This window comes from Protopterus annectens, chromosome 2.part1, assembly GCF_019279795.1.
Source record: "Protopterus annectens isolate FY-2018-M chromosome 2.part1, PAN1.0, whole genome shotgun sequence".
NCBI lineage: Eukaryota > Metazoa > Chordata > Ceratodontiformes > Protopteridae > Protopterus > Protopterus annectens.
Genome location: NC_056729.1, coordinates 1,688,872,263 through 1,688,894,778, shown reverse-complemented (window position 1 = coordinate 1,688,894,778; position 22,516 = coordinate 1,688,872,263). Strand labels below are relative to the sequence as shown.

Sequence of the window (22,516 nt, the reverse complement as noted above, 5' to 3'; positions counted from 1 at the left end):
CTGTCAGTACCACACAATATTCTGTAGTACCATATTCTCTCTGCCTTCAGTACCACACTGTGTTCTGTAGTGCCACATTCCCTTGGCTGTCAGTACCACACTATGTTCTGTAGTAACGTATTCTCTCTGCCTTCAGTACCACACTGTGTTCTGTAGTGCCGCATTCCCTTGGCATTCAGTACAACACAATATTCTGTAGTATAGTATTCTCTCTGCCTTCAGGACCATACCATGTTCTGTAATATCACATTCCCTTAGCCTTCAGTACCACCAACATTTTGTAGACCCGTATTCTCTCTGCCCTCAGTACCACACTATGTTCTGCAGTATTGCATTCCCTCTGCCTTCAGTACTGCACTATGTTCTGTAGTACTGCATTCCCTCTGCCTTCAGTACCACACCATTCTGTAATACTGCATTCCCTCTGCCTTCAGTACCACACCATGTTCTGTAGTACTGTATTCCCTTTGCCTTTAGTACCACATCACATTTGCATTCCCTCTGTCTTCAGTACCATACCATGTTCTGTAGTACTGCATTCCCTCTGCCTTCAGTACCACACCATGTTCTGTAATACTGCATTCCCCCTACCTTCAGCACCACACTATGCTCTGTAGAACAGTTCTCTCCCAAACCTTTGGTATTACACCATGTTTTGCAGTACTGTTCACTGCCAGTTTTCAGTAACACACAACGTTCTATAGAACTGTTCATCCCCTGCCTTCAGTATCACACCATCTTCTGCAGTACTGTTCACCACCAGCTTTCAGTATCACAGTATGTTATAAATGCTCCTTACTCTTACCTTTCAACACCACATTCATATTCTCTCTGTCTTCAGTACCAAATCCTGCTCTGTAGTACTGCATCCTCTCTGTCTTCAATACCACACCATGTTGTGTAGTACTGCATTCTCTCTGTCTTCAGTACCAAATCCTGCTCTGTAGTACTGCATCTTCTCTGCCTTCTGTACCTCACCATGTTCTGTAGTACTGCATCCTCTCTGCCTTCAGTAACACACCATGTTCTGTAGTACTGCATCCTCTCTGCTTCAGTAACACACCATGTTCTGTAGTACTGCATCTTCTCTGCCTTCAGTAACACACCATGTTCTGTAGTACTGCATCCTCTCTGCTTCACTAACACACCATGTTCTGTAGTACTGCATCTTCTCTGCCTTCAGTAACACACCATGTTCTGTAGTACTGCATCTTCTCTGCCTTCAGTAACACACCATGTTCTGCAGTACTGCATCCTCTCTGCCTTCAGTAACACACCATGTTCTGTAGTACTGCATCCTCTCTGTCTTCAATACCACACCATGTTCTGTAGTACTGCATTCTCTCTGCTTCAGTAACACACCATGTTCTGTAGTACTGCATCTTCTCTGCCTTCAGTACCACACCATGTTCTCTAGTACTGCATTCTCTCTGCTTCAGTACCACACCATGTTCTGTAGTACTGCATCTTCTCTGCCTTCAGTAACACACCATGTTCTGTAGTACTGCATATTCTCTGCCTTCAGTACCACACCATGTTCTGTAGTACTGCATTCTCTCTGCCTTCAGTACCACACCATGTTCTGTAGTACTGCATTCTCTCTGCTTCAGTAACACACCATGTTCTGTAGTACTGCATTCTCTCTGCTTCAGTAACAAACCATGTTCTGTAGTACTGCATCTTCTCTGCCTTCAGTAACACACCATGTTCTGTAGTACTGCATCCTCTCTGCTTCAGTAACACACCATGTTCTGTAGTACTGCATCTTCTCTGCCTTCAGTAACACACCATGTTCTGCAGTACTGCATTCTCTCTGCCTTCAGTACCACATCATGTTCTGTAGTACTGCATCTTCTCTGCCTTCAGTAACACACCATGTTCTGTAGTACTGCATCTTCTCTGCCTTTAGTAACACACCATGTTCTGTAGTACTGCATTCTCTCTGCTTCAGTAACACACCATGTTCTGTAGTACTGCATCTTGTCTGTCTTCAGTAACACACCATGTTCTGTAGTACTGCATCTTCTCTGCCTTCAGTAACACACCATGTTCTGCAGTACTGCATTCTCTCTGCCTTCAGTACCACACCATGTTCTGTAGTACTGCATCTTCTCTGCCTTCAGTAACACACCATGTTCTGTAGTACTGCATTTTCTCTGCTTCAGTAACACACCATGTTCTGTAGTACTGCATTCTCTCTGCTTCAGTAACACACCATGTTCTGTAGTACTGCATCTTCTCTGCCTTCAGTACCATACCATCCATGTTCTAAAATGTTGCTACCCCCCCAAGCTTTCAGTATTATGGCTTGTTCTGCATTGATTCTCATTAAGTCACTACTTGGTCTTCATTGTATTTAGGCTGTCTGTTGTGCTTACTCACTTCTGCTCCTCCTCACTCATATTACAGGATGTTACACCTCACCCCACTTCTGGCAGGTAGCAGCTTCCAATGCAAGCTGCAAAAATAAATAGCTAGAGCATGCAACCATGCTGATTTTGCCTAGGTCTATTAGAAACCAGGATGTTTGAGGAGTGAAAGTTACTTTTCACAAACAAATCTAACATGTGGAAGCAACAGACATCTGTCTCCATTTCAAGTTTACCCTTAGCTAGAAATAAGAAAAAAACATACACTATTAAACAAAAGAAATTACATACATCAAAAAAATAAAAATAAAAATACAGACAAAATTATAAATTAAGCAGACAGGACAACCACTGAACTATATATTCTTGCTAAAAGTGAAATAAGCCTAACATAAACATAGAAGTTTATACTTTTGTTTCACTGTATTTATATAGGGAGTTTATATGTAGTATAGTTTGAACCAATACCGTTACCGGGTTTTTTATTTTTGCTTTTTTGTGCAAGAAAAAGAAGCAATTAAACATATGACTAACTACTTACTGCAGGAAGTGCTGTAAGAAGGCTGCGTATGGTGTTTCACTCCAGCACTTTCTGTGTCACCATGCGGAAATTCTTCCTTTTTCCTAATTAGCAACCAGAGGTGCTCCAACGGGACATTATATCCTGCAAAACAAAAAATCAGAAGAAATTGTGACGCTAAAATATATTTGCTTGCATTTTCTGGACTTTGTTTTACTGCTTTACCTATAACACAACTGAAAGAAAATTCTTAAAAATACGGTAGTACACAGGAATGGTCTGACAGAGAATGAATAAAGTATGGTCTCCGTTAACGCTACATAGTTGTTTCTATATTTTGCAGTGTGGTGTTTTCTCTTGGCACAAGCAATATTTTACCTATTCTAAACTTTCCAAATTCACATTTACTCTGGGAAATTACCAATTCTATACTTTGTTGGTTTGCTACACTGCTAAACTGTGTAGGCAGTTATTTGTTATGTTGCTTTCTTAAATGTTAAGGAGTAACCATTTGAAATGTCAGGACCTACTACAGAGAGTCCCAAAACAAGGACACTAAATGACCAAAAACTGTCTTGCATATACGAAGTCCAAAATGGCCATTTCCCAGAATATTCCATTTTCTCCAAGATATAGCAATCTCGGAGTTGGTATACATAAGTTCATGGGTTGGGGGAGGGGTTTGCACCCCCCTCCCCCGTGCAAAAAGAAGTTTAAAAAAGAGCTATGTTCAAGATTTGCTCTTCTTCTGCAGTTCCAGTCTTTTTTTTTTTTGTAAGTGTGCGCACTCAGCATTTCAAGTACTAACATTTCAATAAAGAACTGTTTACCGCATGACTACAAATACTAACTGTCACTCTACTCACTTTTACCTAGCACTAGAATTATACACAGCAACTGTTTTATTGCTGACATGATTGTCATACACTGTACATCTACCTTTCTTGATGTGGGTCTCTCCACTGTAGTGCTTTTGTTGTTACTATTTGTTCCTGTACTTCTGCTTGGTTTATTAGTTATAACTAGGTTACTTTCAGCTTTTTGGGCACCCAGACTGTGTTTTTACATTAAGAAGTGTTTCATCTGCTTTACTGTGAAAGGAGAAGGTAACAAAGTCCCTTCTGAGCTGGGATCCAATGTTTGAAACCCCAAAAAGTATTGTTGTGACTGACTGAGGGAAAGGCTGTTTGTTTTGTTTATTTTTTGAGGTTTTCGGTGCATGTATAGAACTGGAGTACCTCAGGGTTCAGTCCTGGGACCGCTCTTGTTTGGCATCTACTTCTCTGAAGTAAAGGCCAACACTAAGGAACTCTGGCTAACAAAGTTTGCAGATGACTGCAAACAGGGAGCCATTATTGAATTACCAAATGATGTGGATATTCTACAAAAGGACCTTACAGAAACAGATGCTTGGTGCCAGAGCCATGGGCTCAAGCTCAATGCCAAGAAATGTGTAGTTATCCCCTTTGGGAAAAAACATGTACCCATGAATTACCACATAGGTGGCAGTGCAATAAACACCGAAAGTGTGATAAGAGACTTAGGGACACAGGTGGACAGTGGTCTCACCTTTGATAACCACATCGCCACAACAGTCAGGAAATCCTTCTATGTGGCACACCTCATCACTAAGGGCTTTTCATCCAGAAAAAAGGAGGTCATTGTCCCACTGTACTCATCCCTCATTAGACCCATTATAGAATACAACGCCTCATTTGGTATGTATCGCTCAAGACATCTGCAACAACTGGAAAGACCGCAGAAATACCTCAATAAAAGAATCACAGGTCTAAAGCAGATGCCCTATGCTGACCATCTAAAACAACTCCACCTATAATTTATTGCATATCGTCTACTCAGAGGTGATCTCTGCTTAACATACAAGGCCATGTCATACCCAGAGCTGTTGGACATGCTAGACTTAAAGAAATCCCAATCCCTCAGAGACACATGCTCCAGGGATCTAAACCTTGTCATCACAATGAACAAAACATGCTGGAGGGATAGGTTCCTGACCCAGAGACTCCCCAGACTCTGGAATAGACTGCCCATACATGTCAAGCAGAGTGTCTTTTTGGCCCTTTTCAAAAGGAACCTTGATGACTGGATGGGAGATAGGAAATTCACCCCGGGGATCACGTCATTTGCCCTGCTAGACTGGGGTCCAGGGATGTAAATACTGTGGGAAGAAATAGCCAGAGAATTGTTATGGCTAGGCTTGTATAAACCCTAGGGCCGATAGCCTAGTAACAACCTATGAACCTATGTCTTAAGTTGGTGCATTTGGTTAGCAGTGCCCTGTGTAAACACAAGAATTGAAATTTTACATATAAACCTACCCTTGGAAATTCCTCAGTAGTATTTAGTTGCAGAGAGAGCAGTTAGTTTGCACTCTAAGAAGCACTCACCCCTCAAGCTTGGTCTTAGACATTTTTGATAGGAATCTACACTACAGCGGTCAAGGTAGCCAGCTGTAAAACTCTCCAACACTATCCCCTTGTAGAACAGACAATGTGAATCAGTAGCCATGGACATGCACTTCCTTGCTAACTCTGCTGCTAGCCTGATGGATATGGGTGTCCTGAAGCAATGCAGCAAACACATCATATAAACAAACAACTGGTTAATTAATCAACAAATAGATTACCACACATACAAGCACCTACAATACCAAAAAGGTTGTAGTAACAAGCACTACACCATCTCGCAGAGTAAGGATTAGACACACACACACACACACACACACACACACACACACACACACACACAAACACACACACACACACACACACACACACACACACACAGAGTAAGGACCAGACACACTCAGAGAGTACGGACCAGACACACTCACAGAGTAAGTCCAGACACACTCACAGAGTATGGACAAGACACACTCACAGGGTACGGACCAGACACATTCACAGAGTACAGACCAGACACATTCACAGAGTACAGACCAGACACATTCACAGAGTACAGACCAGACACATTCACAGAGTAAGGACCTGACACACTCACAGAGTTCAGACCACACACAGGCCCACACATGCTGAGGATCTTAAAATTAATCTCCTGAAACCACAAAAACCTCCTGTATACTGTATTCTAAAAATGTGTCCTCAGTGACCTCCAGTGCACTCAACAAAAGCACCCTCAATCAAGACACATACTGCCTCATCCTACGGTGTCTCAGACACTAAGCCCTACGTCCAAAATGGCTATTTCCCAGAATTTCCCTTTTCTCCAAGGTATAGTGATCTCGGAGGTGGAAGATATAATTTTGTGGGGTGGGGGCATGCTACCACACAACTCAAAATTCTGGTCATAAGGTACTCCACTGTGAAACACACTGATATCCCACCCACCAAGTTAAGTAAGGAGAGAGTCATGGCCATGAGGTCTATTAGTGGTTAGGATCTGCCAAATCATGCACGTGCTCTGGTCACTGAATAGCAAATGCTAGTCTGACTCTTTCATAGTCCATGTGGGTGTAACCGACCTGAAACATAACTTCCTGGACTATATGAAGAGAGACATAGTGGAGTGCTTGGATAGGCCGAAATGAGCCTAACATTTAGTGGCATTCCACCTTCTCCAAGTGTGATGCCACAATGTGAATAGATAATGACTGATTTTAATAACTTGCTTAGCTTTTGGTGTCATTCCAAGGGGGTACACTATTTGCAAGCATGGAAGGATAAAGCCAACAAACCAGGCTGCTTTGTCAGGGATGCTCTGCATCTGTCCCCAAAAGGTTCTGAATATGGGCTAAAACAGTGTCCACCCCCACTGTACCTTTCTTAGGCAATTCCAAAGTGACAACACTTTACATAGTAAAACCAGCCCTGGAAAATCTAAAGGTGTTCTTCTCAATGTCAGAAGTTTAAGCAACAAACCCCACTCCCACCAAGCTCGCCTACCATACAAAATGTAGATATTTGTGCAGTTATCAGTGCATGGTTGGAGGCCACAGAGAACACCCCTGCAGTGCAGGGCTACAATGCCTTCCACACATTTAGACCAGCTACTGCACAGACAGTAATTATGGGTGAATGTGTCATGATTTACATCAAAAAACAATCATACCTCAAATGTCTGTTTAAACAGAATGATGCACATGAGCCTCTCCATATCCAAGACAGCACAGGCTAAGTCCCATACCATAGCCATGCATGCTAAAGGTCCTTCTCTATGACCCAAGAAACCCATAATATATACTAAAACTCACTTTACTCTGCTCTCATTTGGCAAATCATGGAATATAATGCCCCCTTTGACATGTATCTGTCCAGACACATGCAACAACTGGAACACCCAAACAGATACTTACTATAAGGATATAATGCCTAAACAACAGGTCTCCTACATGGACAATCTCAAAGCACTGTACTCAGTATCCTACAAACTGCTAAGAGGTGACCTGTGTCTGGGATACAAGACATCCTCTGACCCATTACTGATGGATTTACTGCACATAATCAAGTCAAATGATATCAGAAATATTGTGTCTAGGGATCTAAACCTCTTCTGCAATATCAACAGAACAGTTTGGAGGGACAGTATATTTCACAAAGGTTGCCGCTGCTAAGGAACAGACTCCCCATCCACATAAACAAAGTTTATCCTTGTCCATTTTCAAGTGCAACTTCTATCTGTGGAGGGGAAACATAAAATTTACCCCAGGACAGGACAGGACAGGACTGCACCCTGTACTACTAATGGACAGAGGCAACTCCCAAATACTTTATCCCTTGCATGGGTCCCCTCAAATTATCTATGGTATGATCCCAGTTGTTCTCATTAGGAGTAGTACATAATTAATGACCATGGGATGGGTAAGGCCAATCTATAGCCAAATGGGATGTATTATTATGAGCACAAAAAGGGAAACTGGCTAGGCTTAAAATGTCCCTCGAGGGCAGCTAGCCCAGTACTTACCTATGTGCCATTCAACCCAATACCATATTCATGAGCGACTTTAACTACCCTACTATAAATGGAGAATCATACACGAGTCCAAACATGGAGACCCAGAAATTCCAGGATTTTGTTAACACAAAAACCCTCAACCAGATGGTTCATACGTCCACTAGGGCCAAGAACATACTAGATGTGGTCCTCACTAACATGGGGGAATGTTGTGTCTCTGGCCTCCACCCCTTATGAAAATCTGATTTCCAAAGTCCCTCCTTCCCCTTTTTCATTGTTATTGACTGTTGTATAATCTATTTATTAATTCTTCCCACCCACTGTTTTCCATAGATCCATTATACTGAGTGCCCATCCAGCAAACCAGTATTGCACGTGAGTAAACATTCTTTACCACATACTGTCCCCTGCTCCTTTTCCAGCTCAGCAAAATTTGAAGTCCTAGCCTACATTCCAGAACTGTTTTACTTGTATCCAGCACCATACAAGTAAAGTTAAGTACCTCTGACTGCTAATCGTTCGTTATTTTGAGTGATTGCTATTGTTTCTTGCTTTTATTTGTGCATTGCACTGATGTTTTAGTTAAAAAAAACTTGCTCTTTCTTTCACTGTTACTGCTTTAAGACTGCCTTGAAATTGCCTTCAGCGAGGGATCTCTAGCTAGTTGTTTAAGAGGTTTATAACAGCATTGCACTTGTGAGTCTCTTCTACTGTATTTTTACATTAAGAAGACTGGATTTATTCATCTTGTGGCAGTAGGTGTTTGCCTGGTCTATGTGAGTTAGGAAATACACAAAAGAAGTCATATTGTACTCATTTTATTGACCAGAGAGCTTATTAGTTCATTTTCTGTTCTGCTATAAATTATGCGCATTTATGTGAGTTACCAGTGCCCTGTACAATAGTAAGTACTTAGAAAGAACGGTTTATAAAACTGTACCCCGTAAAACAGCAATAAAGCGCAAATACCTTGTGCGCCAACAAGCTTAAGACAGCTATTTGAGAGTCAAGTTGCAATACCTACAGATTTAGTTGAATTTAGTACTGTGTAAACATTCAAGTTAGTAGAATTTAGTACAGTTTAGCATAATGTGCTGCGATATAGCACCCTTAATAGCCTTATAACCCCAATACACCACCTCCTTGTAGCTCACAAATCAAAGGACTGGGCAATATGAATATGCAATTTCCTAACTTCTCTGTAGCCAGCTTGGTGGATATTACTGACATGAACTTAATCCTGAAAGAACAGAAGCAGTATGTGAGAGGTGCACTTACACAATGATACTGGAGGTCAAACTCTTGCATACAAGTACACAGCACCAAGCACACAACAGCAGTGTCACAGAGTACACAACATGCACATAGGCTAACATATGATGGGACTTCCCTGTCACAGAGTACACAACATGCACATAGGCTAACATATGGTGAGACACTTAAAAGCAAGCTTCCCAAACAACAAAGATAGCCTAGACCACCCTCTGTCAAAGCTATGCCTCAGCAAGCCCAAATGCACTCAAAAAACACCATCTAACCCCACACAAAACACCATCTAACCCCACACATACTGTCACTCTCAGTGGAACCCACACTCTAAGCCCCTAAGGCAAGAAAAACACTTCTCAGGATTGTTGTCATAGGGGACTCCATTGAAAGATATACTGATGCCCCTCTAATCAGGCTGAACAATGAGAGGACCGTTAGTTATTTATCTGGAGCCAGAATCCACCAAATCACACATACACTCAAGTCATTATGGTACAGGTACCAGTATGATTCCATCATAGTCCATGTAGGTGTAAATGACCTAAGATGTACCTCCCTGGACTATATGAAGAGGGACATTATGGAGCTTTCAGATTATGTGTCTCAGGATGTTATCAGCCTAACACTGAGCGGCATATAACCATCACCAAGGATGATACCAGGTATGAACAAAAATACTCAATTTCAACAACCAGATATCTTTCTAGCGTCATTCTAAGAGGATCCAATATTTGTCAGCTTGGGGGGCATACCTCTCAACCTTTCACAGCAGGAAATCTGGACAAAGCTGTCAATAATGGGGGACAAAGGCCCAAATCTGGGGACACTTTTAAATATTGCTCCTACAAACATTGAAAATTGATAAAATAACAGGTTTTGCATTAGCATAAAATTTCTGAAGGGTATGAAGTCTGAAACGCAAATGTCTGTCATTATTTTCTGACTTCAACCCTCAGTGATTTGCAAGGGATTTGCCAGAAAACAACAATTTTATGAGAAACAGACCAAAAATATGCAGCAAAAATCTGGACATTCTGTGAAAATCTGTACAGTTGAGAGGTATGTTGGGAGGACATGGTGAACGTGGTTAGATCACGTTGCTTTGCCAAGGATGGTCTCCACCTCTCCCCTCTAGGCTTTCAAATACGGGCTAAAACTTTATCCATCCTCACCGTGATTTTTTAGGAAATGCCAAAGTGATAAACCTACCAACATAGTAAAATCAACTCAACTTTACCTCAGGGTGTTACTGCTCAATGCCAGGAGCCTAAACAAAAAGTGCACTCCCTCCATGCCCTCTTCACACTTGAGAATATAGACATCTGTGCATTTACAGAGACATGGTTTAGAGCAGCACATAGTACCCTGGTGGTGCAAGATTTCAGTGCCTTCCACATTGTTGGACCAGTAGCTGCACAACCACGGGCTAAAGGAGGAAGTGTCTCAATATACATCAATAACAAGCATACCTTTAGGGTGGTCAGACAGGACGCACACTGGAGGTGCTCTATGTGGAGATCACCATGGACAAAATCCCATATCATACACTAGCCAGCTATAGATCACCCACCATGTCCCAAGAAACTCACAGTGTATACTTGGACATACTAGAGACACTTACCATACAACCTAACACCCTACCCATGGCAGACTTTAATTATCCCTCTATAGACTGGGAATCCTACATGGTCTCAAATCACAGGCACAGAGATTCCTGGATTTCTTAATACAAACACCCCTGACCCAATAATGAATATGTCCAACAGAGGTTCTAACATACTGAACCTTGTGCTTACAAATATGGGAGACCACTGCACCCTCCCAATGTCTCATCCTCCCTGGTAAGGTCCAACCATAAAGCGGTTTCCTTCAAAATCAAAATTAACTCCATAATCCCATTAAAATCAGTAACAGTTCAGAACTATTCCAAGGCAAATTACCTTTTATTAAGTGATGGATTGTCAAAATCTATTGCCCCTCCAAACCTAAAGAACACATGCTGACTTGCTCTCCGAAACTCTGTACAACCATGTGAATGGCTGCATAGAGGCTGCTGCACCTACCAGAAGTAAGCCTAGGACTATCCCTAGAAACGAGCTGCCCTGGTGCCATCCCAAATTAAACAGGATGTACAACAAAAGGAAAACAATTATGGCAAAAATCAGGAAGGGTAATGTCCATAAATATAGTAACTCTCTCATCAAAGTAAATAGGCAACTAAGAGAGCTAATTACGTCAAGTAAAGCCAACTTTGAGGTTAACAGTGTCCATAAGGTCTTCTACAGCTATGTCAGAAACCTAATGGCAGCACACAGCAATGCGATGTACTGGTAGTTAATGGTGCCACATTCACTTAGCCTGGCAATATAGTGAACCTGATAGACAAATTCAGTTCCCGCTTTACTCCCCTCACACCTCCAACTATCGCCTCAAAAATATCCTGAAACATAACCCCACCAACTATACCTAGGGAGCATGTACTTGCTGTGCTCACTAAAGCCAAGAATGCAGCCTCAATGGGTCCTTTTAACATCCCAGGATGCCTCCCGATTAGTCTACAATATGAGTTATCAGAACCCCTGGAGTCATTATTTAACTATAGTCTTAAAATAGGCTTTGTGCCAAGTGAATGATGGACTGCGATGGTCATCTCCTTTCATAAGGGAGGACCTTCAACAGATCCTGAAACCGCAGACCCAGTAGTCTGACTAGTCATATTTACAAAGCCATGGAAAGAATTATAATGGAAATTATCAACAGGAACAAACATAGGAGACCTCCAGATAATGGATCCATCTCAGTCTGGCCTTGTGAAAAGAAGATCATGCTTACCAAATCTGCCTGATCTCCTTGAAAAGGTCACTAAGACAATGGATTAGGGGAAAACTGTGCATACAGCCTAACCCTACCTAAATCTGGCTAAAGCATTTGATACAGTACCCCAACTCAGGCACTGTCGACAAACATATGGAACAACATATAAACACCTTTGCAATATGCTGGATAGCTATCTGGCTCACTGATAGGGCTTGTGAGGTTAGAATTGGTGAGGCCACTTCCACAAAGAGGCCAGTCATCAGTGGAGTCCCTAAGGGTTCTGTGGTGAACCCACTCCTCATTGGCAGTTACTTCTCGGACATCAAAGCCAATGTCAAAGGCCTTTGGCTAACCACGTTTGCAGAGGATTGCAAACTGGGAGTAGTCACTGAATTCCCCCAAGATGAGAACACCCTTCCAGAAAGGCCTAGTACAGACAAACCCTTGATGCCAAAGCCATGGCTAAAAATTCAATATCAAGAAATGCATTCAAGTAATATTTGGGAAGTCTACCACCCCAGTTAACCATGTCATCAATAAAACATCTTTAAAAGTTAATTCACTAGTTAGGGATCTGGGAACTGATGAAGATATTAACATAGCCTTCAACCAACATGCTTTCTGGGTAGTAAGAAAATCATTCTATGTTGCCCCTGACCAGACACATGCAGCAAATGGGACATCAACAAAGGTTTCTTACTAAAAGAATACAGGAAATAAACATAATGTCCTATTGCTTATCGCTTCAAAGCCCTATCTTTTTACTAGGTATCATAAAGATTTCTGAGAGGTGATTTTTGCCTGGCATACAAGGCAGCCCTGGAACCTGCTTTGATGAACTTTTTGCACATCTGAAAAACAAGCAGCATCAGAACTACTAGATTAAAAGACCTATTTTTTCTTGTGACATAAATAAGATATGCTGAACAGACAGCTATGTTTCTCAGAGAATTCCCATTCTCTGGAACAGGCTCCCCATCCATATGAAGCAAAGTTCCTCCCTCTCCCTATTTAAGTGCAACATGGACTAAAGGGTGGGTAATCAGACATTCACCCCTGGTCTTGCTCCTATGTCTCTGATCGACAAAGGCAGACTGTAAATTGTCATCATATAAATCAGTTTTGTAGGTGACAACTGGGTTGCACAGCTAGGTTTATAAGGGACCTAGCGGTTGTTAGCTTAGTATACATCTATGAACCAGTGGAAACTATCTCATTGATAAAAAATCACCAAGAGTAGATCCAGTAGTCAGGAATTTGGAGACACACGCAGACACTAACCTGGCCTTTGACCATCATGTGTCTACTGTAGTAGTGAAATTATTCTACGCTGCACTACTTATAAGCAAGAGTATGGCATCTAGGTGTAAGTAATATTACTGTTCCACTGTATTCAGCCCTCATAACACAAATTACTGAGTACATGCTCCTTCAGGATGTATCTGTCCAGGCACATACAACAACTGGAACATCCACAGAGGTTCCTCACAAAAAAAAGGATAAAGGGCATAAACAACATCTCCTATGTGGCTTGCTTCAAAGCCCTGTCTCTGTACTCAGTCTCCTACAAACTGTTGAGAGGTGATCTATGCCTGGTATGCAAAGCATCCTTGCATCCCACTCTGATGGACCTTCTGCATATTTACAAAACAAATAGCATCAGAAATACCTAATCTAGGGACTTAAATTTTGCTTGCAACACAAAGACCATGTTGGAGTGACCGGTACATGTCTTCGAGAAGACCCCTTCCCTGGAACAGGCACCCATGTGAAGAAGAATTCTTCCTTAATCCAATTTAAGTGTAATTTGGACCAGTGGATGGGGAATCAGAAATTCACCCCTGCTCTGGCACCTATGTCCCTAAAGGACATGGGAAGCCTGTAAATGGTAGACCACCTAAGGCCTGTCCTACATATACCCCTTAGAATAATCTTAAGGTCCTTTAACATGTCAGATGCATTTGGGATATATATGTAGGCTTAAAAAGGTGCCTGTGGTCATTAACCTAGTATAAACCTATGAACATATGAAAACTGTCTGACGACCAGCTCCCTCACCCAGTTATCAAACTGAAATAATAAATACTCACTCACATACATACTACCTTGTCTCTTCTTCATGTAAATAATTTCTGCAGCTTCTGTTTTATTCTTCAATGCAGACAGCTTCCAAAATGAATTACAAGCATGTGACTGGTCACCAATAACCCATCTTGAACTTGATGAGGCTGTCGCCTACTTTAATACTAACGGTCTTAAAATCCTTGACTACCATGCACCATATCGCTCCACTAGAATAAGAACCAAACCTGCACCATGGCTCACAAAACAAACTAGGCAAAATATATTCCGCAAAAATAAAATCTGGGCTAAATGGAGAGCTGCCAAATGTCCATCAGATCACCTCCTCTTTAAACAGCTAAATAATGCCACCAAAAAGGATATTCTTAGAGACAAAAAAGACTACTACCTTCACCTACAACAAACCAGTCATCAAACACCTCAAAAATTTTGGTCAGGAATAAACAACCTTCTTCAGCCAGGTCACCCTACTACTCCAGACCCAGCCGGTTTCAACAATAAAAACTCCAACCAAATCCCTGAGGCCTTTAGTTGCTACTTCACAGAAGCCATTCAAACCCTAGCCAATTCCTTACCACCCTTCACTTCTTCCCTAAAGAACTCCATAACCTCATCTCCTACCTTTCAAATCCAACCTGTACCTACATCTCTCATCTGTAAGCTACTTCAAAAATTGAAACCTTGCACACCTTCTGCTGACCATCTCCCATCTGAATACCTCCAAATTGCTGCAAAAGCCATAGGCTTCCCCCTCTCTCTCCTTATTAACAGAACTATCTCAGAAGGCAAAATCCCTACTTTCTGGAAAGTATCCCACATCATCCCTCTACATAAGGGTGGACCTTCTAAAGAGCTTTCTAACTTTCGCCCGATTGCTTTACTCTCCCCATTAGCTAAGATAATGGAAAAATGTATTCACAAATAACTACTTAACCACTTACTACAAAATAATCTACTAGCAAACTGCCAACATGGCTTTAGACCATTCCATAGTACATCGACTGCACTCCTATCCTTTACCGACTCTATAAACAAAAACCAGAACAACTCTTTTTCCTCTGCCTATTTATTGACCTGTCAAAAGCCTTTGATATGGTCAACCATGACTTACTTCTAGACAAACTAAAAGCCCATTCTCTTGATCCACAAGCATTACAATGGTTTAGGTGTTATCTTCAAAACAGACAGCAAGCAGTGCTTTGGCATAACAATCTGTCTTCACTACTCCCAGTAAATATTGGAGTACCCCAAGGCTCCATCTTAGGTCCCCTACTTTTTTCCTTATTTATCAACAATCTACATATGAATATACCTCAAGCCACCTGCATTCAGTATGCAGACGACTCCACCTTAATCTGTGCAGCCATGAATATAGCCTCTCTCCACTCCCTCACCCAAACCGTTTTCCATAATGTTGAAAACTGGTTTATGCAACACTGCCTCCTCCTCAACCCCAAAAAAACTAAACTACTCATTTTTACTCCAACTCATAAATTACCTAGTCCATTCTTCTCTATAACCTCTAACAATGGCACCAACATAACCCCAGATACCACAACCCGCCTACTAGGTGTAACAATTGATAATCAACTTAGCTATGATGACCACATCAACTCCACCATAAAGTCTGTTAACAAAAAACTTGGTACCCTCTATAGAATTAAACCCTTCCTTACCCCTTCTGCAAGGAAAACTATTGCCCAGACCCACCTCATTTCTACCCTCTTCTATGCCTCTGTTATATATACCAACCTATCCAAAAATAACCTCTCTAAACTCTCTACCTGTTATAATAGCATAAACAGATTTGTCACATGCTCCCCCTTCAAAACTCACCACTGCAGAAACCTCAAACAACTCCAATGGCTAGAATTGCAAAACCACATTCTCTGTCAACAACTACTCATCACTTAAAAGATCCTATACCACCTTAATAACACCCCTATCCTCACTAATCTAATTACACCATATAAAAATCTAGCTACACTTCGCTCAGCTAATAAACTTCTAGTTTCCTCTTTTAAATCTAACAACAAAGCTGGTGATTCACTTTTCTCAAACACTGCAGGTAAAAACTAGAATCAGCTTCCTTCTGAATTATCAACCCTTGCTTCAACTTCCCTCTTTAAAAAACATCTTAAAGAGCATCTGAAAACTCATTGGCTTTGTCCATGTACTAACCCAGACTGATATCCGTTTTCCCTTCCTGCTCTATTCCTCTAACCTATGTCTCCAAAACTAATTACTCTTTTCTTCACAACATGACGATAAAATATAACTTCTTTCTTTCTTAACTGAGTTGTGCTCATAGCTTCTAGTGTGTTTGATATATTGTTTAGTATAACTTTTACTAACATTTTTTATAGTCTATAATTTTTAGTGTTTCTTTTGACCAATGCTGCCTCTGTATTGTGCTTTTATCATGTCCTTGTATAATTTTATTTTGTCACTGTTTGTGCTTGGAGCTTTTCTCCCCAGGCCTCTACTGAAAATGGACAAATATCCAGCTAGACTAGCCCGGTCAACAAATGTAAAAATAAATAAAATAAAATAAAATAAATTCTCCTTCTGATACTCCATTATCCAGTTCAGGGTTGCAAGAGACCCAAAGACTATCTCAGCACTCAGATGGCATAAAGCAGAGAAACTAATCATGGGACGGCAACCAGTGTGTCCCAGGGCATTGTACACACACACACACACACACACACACACACACACACACACACACACAGGCACACACACACACACACACACACACACACACACACACACACACACACACACACACACACACACACACACACACACACACACACACACACACACACACACACAGACACACACACACACACACACACACTCAGTATTCACAATCTAATGCTCACCAGTTCATCTATGTTGTATCTTTGGTACATGAATAGAAATAAAAGTACTCATCAAAACATACAGGGAGGATGTGTAGATTCCAAAGAGAAAGCATCCCAGACTTAACATTCCTTTCAGTTCAAATATATCACAGAACATAGAAGACACTTAGCATATAAACTGAACAGTGAAAACTTCTTCTGCAGATGGTCACTGTCAGAATTTCCTCTAAAAACATCCCAATCTTGGAAAAATTCTCACTTTATCTAGCTTCTACACTTGGTGGCATGCATGCCTCCTGCCAATTAATGTTATGATATCACATGCCAGACTAGAAATTTGCACCTAACATATGCACTCAACAGCTTGAGCCTCGTAAACTGAGCCAACCTATGTAAAAGTGTAAACAAATTAGAGGGTAATAATATATGCTTTTGCTTGACGTACAGAAGACTTATCCAGGTTCCTGTTAAAATCACAAGGTGAGCAACTGCAATCCTTATACATTCATAGCTCCATAGGAGGTTACTAGACTAGCGACCCTAGAGCCTTTGTAAGCCTAGTCATGTTAATCCCAGGTTGCCCCAATTGTCCTTGGTTAGATAGACGTACTTTACAGATCAGCACTGACTACCCCAGTCCATGAGGGACTAGATGCCTTGATGTGCAGTGATACTGAAACAAGGAATATGAAAAATATATACCAAGTCCAAGGTTGCAGTACAGTGGAGTCTCCCTACCCCAGTCCATGAGGGACTAGAGGCCTTGATGTGCAGTGAGACTGAAACAAGGAATATGAAAAAGATATACCAAGTCCAAGGTTGCAGTACAGTGAAGGAGTCTCCGTACTCCACGCTACAGCAACTTCAGAGTCAATATCAATAAGTAGTAGGGATGGGGGTGGAACAGTTTCTGAGAAAGGATATACAAGTAACAATCTAGACTGCAGGGGATGAAAACCTCCTTAAAGAAACACAAATACACTGTAATGACACTGCAGGGGTGTGTGTGTGTGTTTCGTAGGCAAGTACATATATCTTTGTTTCTATTGTAGGGCTCACAATTATAGGTCTCACACACTCACAAGGAGCCAAGCCATCCAGTTAAGTGGGCAGAGCAGCCAATCAGCATGGGGGGACAGAGACACAGTCAACAATCACTGCAGAGGATTTTTTTTCTCAGATCAACTGATACTGTGAGCACATAATTTTAACATCTTACCTCAAAGGATACAGTGGATCGTGTTGGAAGAATCCCAAACAGCATCCTAAAGCCTTCTCAGGCAGTAGGAATCAAAGAGAGGCCTATAATTAAAATAGGTTCAGACACAGTTATGCAATGAAGTGTCAAAGGAGGATCAGATCCTGGAATCATTCAACAAGCACCAGTGCTATCTGAAAAGAAGAGACAGCAGCCAAGAGGCTGCAGCACAACTTTCTGTAACAGAAATATTCATAAAACAGGCACTGGAAACTGACAGACTTTACTGAACTGTACTCAGACAGCACTTATTAAAGTGAAGCCAGTGGCCCTACACAGAGGCAGCAACCTTTTTGGAAAGTTAGTATATTAACAGCCAAGTCTTCCTCTCTAGGATTTACAGATATGAACTGGGACTTGTGGACTATATTTAGATAAAATGTGAGCTATTGATGCAGACCAAGGATATAAACACCTTTCTGTAACTTGGATTCACCAAAAAAAAAAAAAAGACAGACAGACAGACTGGATATGGATCAGTTTTGGAACTGTTTCAGTAGGAAATGTGGGTTAGGCTTTGAGGCATAATCTCTATGAAATGTTAGATACAATTCTCTACAAATCAGGGCCAGTAGTGGTGATATCTTAACAGTAGAAGTACAGGCTACCAGGAAAATAGCCTTCTAAGAGATACACTTCGTATATCCATTTGACTAGCTGGCCAGAATGGAAGATGGACAAACTTATCAGTCTTGAATTTCATGTTCAAAGGAGGAAATAGTCATTCTAAGGCAATGGTGATGCCTAATCAGCATAAGGAAGAGCACAAAAAGGTGGGGCTGTCAGTTATGCTGTGCCCCAGGTTATGGTATCCTACCTAGCAAGAACTATGCAGTTTGACTTTAAATCTGATGACAAAATAACTAAGACTAAAATCAGACTGGTGTCTTGAGATAGGTAAGGACAGTACAGTTTTGTACCTACCATAAATGTAGATGTCCGATAGACATGCAACTGCAGTCATAACATGTGGGTTGTCCTGCCTCAGGCAGCCCTCGGTCGGCCGGATTCCAAAGACTGGGTCCGACGTCGGCTGATGTCGCATTTCTCTCCGATGTCAGAGCGGCTGGAGTATATAAGCATCAGCCGACGCCATTTTCTTCAGTGTTTCTTGCCCCAGATGCCAGGTGCCCTCCAAGGAAGGCTATAATCAAATTGGAAGACAAAAACAGAATTCCAAACAAATAAATGAGCAATAAAACAAATACACCATAACAGATATCCCCAGCTAAGAGAAACAGGGATAGGAGTGGACCCTAGGCATAGAGGGGTATGGAGGGGGAGGAAATCCGACTGCAGTTGCATGTCTATCGGACATCTACATTTATGGTAGGTACAAAACTGTACTATGTCCTTCAAGAATGCAACTGCAGTCATAACATGTGGGTAGAATACCATAGCTTAGCTGGAGGAGGAGGTATGCTCTAGGAAAGAGATGGTGTGGCAATCAAACTCTGCAGGACTGCCGAAGCAAAGCCTGCTCTGGATCTGGAATATAGAGGGAGATTGTAGTGTTTGGAGAATGTATGCACGGAGCTCCATGTAGCAGCTTCTAGAATGTCCTTGGTAGGCACCCCTCTTAAAAATGCTGTAGAGGTGGCTGTAGCTCTGGTGGAATGTGGTCTGACATTGGCTGGAACAGTCTTTCCATGAAAGGAATAACAGAATCTGATGCAATGTCCAATCCATTTACAAATAGTCTGTTTTGAAATTGCTTTTCCTTGGACTGCAGGGGCGTAAGCTACAAAAAGTTGTTCAGATTTCCTACTGGCCTTGGTTCTGTCCAGGTAATATCGAAGTTGTCTGTGAATGTCCAAGGTATGCAGAAGTCTTTCCCCTATTCTCAGGATTGGGGAAGAAAGCAGGCAGATGAATGGCTTGATTTAGAGAAACCCTAGATACCACCTTTGGCATAAAAGTAGGGTTGGTCCTTAATGAAACCCTGTCTCTGTGGAAAATAATAAAGGGTGGTATTGCCATTAGGGCCTGTAGCTCCGAAACCCTTCTTGCTGAGGTAATTGCCAACAGGAAAGCTGTCTTCCATGAGAGAAATTGCAAGTCAACTGAAGCTGCTGGCTCAAAAGGAGGTAGAGTCAGTTTTTCTAAGACAAAATTGAGGTCCCAGGCTGGCACTGGGGCCTTTCGTGGTGGCTTAATGTTCTTGATTCCCTGAGGAATTGTCTTAGTAAAGGGTGAGAGAAAACAGGAGGATCAGTGTTGTATCTAGCTGAAATAGCAGATGCATGTATCTTTATGGAAGAATATGAGAGGCCGTTCTTTAACATATCTGCCAAATATTCCAAGATAAGTGGGATGTTCAGCAATGATGCATCATGTCCCTTGCTGGTATTCCAATAGCTGAATCTTTTCCACTTTGCTAAGTAAACCTTTCTGGTGGATGGTCTTCGAGCCTCTGTTAGTATCCGCTGAACTTCCTTGGAAAGAGATAAGCTGAAGTTATTCATGGGATCTCCCAGGCTGTTAGCTGCAGTGTCTGAAGGTTTGGATGCAGTGTTTCGAAATTGTGTTGAGTCAAAAGTAGAGGCCACTGAGGGAGGGCCCACCTCCTGGTGTGACATATGCTCCGTAGTAGTGGGTACCAGTGTTGTCTTGGCCAGTCCGGAGCTATTATGATTCCCTTGGGCTTCTCTGCTTTGATCTTTAGTAATACTGAGGACATCAGTGGCAGAGGTGGGAATGCATAGATTGCTAGGGAGTTCCAGTTGAATGAGAGGGCATCTATTTTCCAAGCTTTTGGATGGTATGTCCTTGTGCAAAATTTTTGGTAGAAGATGGTTGAGGTGAGAGGCAAATAGGTCCACTTCTGGCTTGCCCCATGTCGAGGTGAGTTGTCTGAAGGCCTTTGGATGTAACCTCCACTCGTGTGGATCTGTGAAATTCCTGCTTAGGCTGTCCGCCAACACATTGTCTTTTCCTGGAACAAACTGGGATTGTAACTGGATGTTTAGGCTCAGTGATTTCTCCCAAAGCTGCATTGTCAGTCTGCAAATGGGGTAAGAGTGGGTGCCCCCCTGCTTGTTTATGTACCACATCACAGTGGTGTTGTCTGTCCGTATCATTAAATGGCCTTGCTGGAGTTGGTGTTGAAAAGCCTCGATGGCATGCATTACTGCCAGCATTTACTTTTGGTTTATATGCAGATGTGTTTCCTTTGGAGACCATTGTCCTTGTATACACCTGCCTTCCATGTGCACCCCCCATCCAAGGTCTGAGGCGTCTGTAGTCATGGTCTGTGTTATCAGTGTTTTTTTGAATGACATACCTGTGTTTTCCTGGCTCACCGAGGCCCACCATAGGAATTCCTTTTGTAGGCATGGAATGAGTGGTATGATTGTCTCCAAGTTGTTGCTGTGTTGAGACCAAATGCTTTTTAGGTACCATTGAAGCTTTCTCATGTGTAGTTTTGCTAATGGAACCAGTAGAATGCAGGATGCCATGTAACCCAGGGCCTGTAGGAATCTCCTTGCAGTCATCTGGGTGAGTTTTGCTAAGCCTTTGACATAATGAGTTAACTTCTCTTGCTTGTTTTCTGTCAGGTAAGCCATCTGAGAGGCTGTGTCTAGTTTGGCTCCTAAGAAGATTATTTGCTGGGATGGCTGCAGTCTTGACTTTTGGAAGTTGACTGTGTATCCCAGAGCTTGAAGTAATCGTATGACATAATCCAGGTTTTTTGTCAACATCAATTTGTTGTCCGCTTGTATGAGGCAGTCGTCCAGGTACGGGTAAATTTGTATACCCTGGAGCCTGCAATGAGCAATTACTGAAGCCAGGCATTTTGTAAATACTCTGGGCGCAGTAGATAAGCCAAATGGCAATGCTGAGAATTGATAATGCTCTGGCCCTGCAAGAAATCTGAGGTATCTTCTGCAGCTGTGTCTGATAGGGACATGCAGGTATGCCTCCTTGAGGTCCAGAGTAATCAGCCACGACTCCTTGCCTAGCATGGGAAGGAGTTGCTGTAGAGTCAGCATTTTGAACTTTGGTACTATGAGAAAGGTGTTTAATGCGGACAAGTCCAGTATTGGTCTCCATTGAGATTCTTTTCTTGGAACAAGGAACAGTCTTGAGTAAAACCCCTGTTCTTGTTCTTGTTGTGGAACTCTTTCTATTGCTTTCATTTGAGTCAGCAGAGTGATTTGCTTGATAGCCTCTGCCCTTTGATTCTGTGGTAGGTTTGGCATGCCTTGTTTTCTTGGTAAGGTATGGAAATGAAACCTGTACCCTCGGTCTATAATGTCCAAAATCCATCTGTCCTTTGTCAGTCTGTGCCAGTTTTCTGCAAACAGAGATAATTTCCCGCCCAAACGAGCTTCTAGTTGTTCCCTGGTAGGCGGTAGTAGAGGAAAGTCATTGAGTTTGTGGTTGTTGGGCAGGTGAA

General features: G+C 41.9%; 1 protein-coding gene across 4 annotated transcripts in view; it reads right to left on the bottom strand.

Annotated features, from left to right (window-relative positions):
• Positions 1-22,516, bottom strand: part of LOC122794590 (zinc finger protein 345-like) — a 441,710-nt gene that overhangs the window by 100,369 nt on the left and 318,825 nt on the right. For all 4 annotated transcript variants that reach the window (XM_044063124.1, XM_044063122.1, XM_044063125.1 and 1 more), the window contains exon 6: positions 2,911-3,033. In XM_044063124.1, the coding sequence (XP_043919059.1) occupies positions 2,911-3,033 (123 nt within the window). The remainder of the gene's footprint in view (positions 1-2,910; positions 3,034-22,516) is intronic.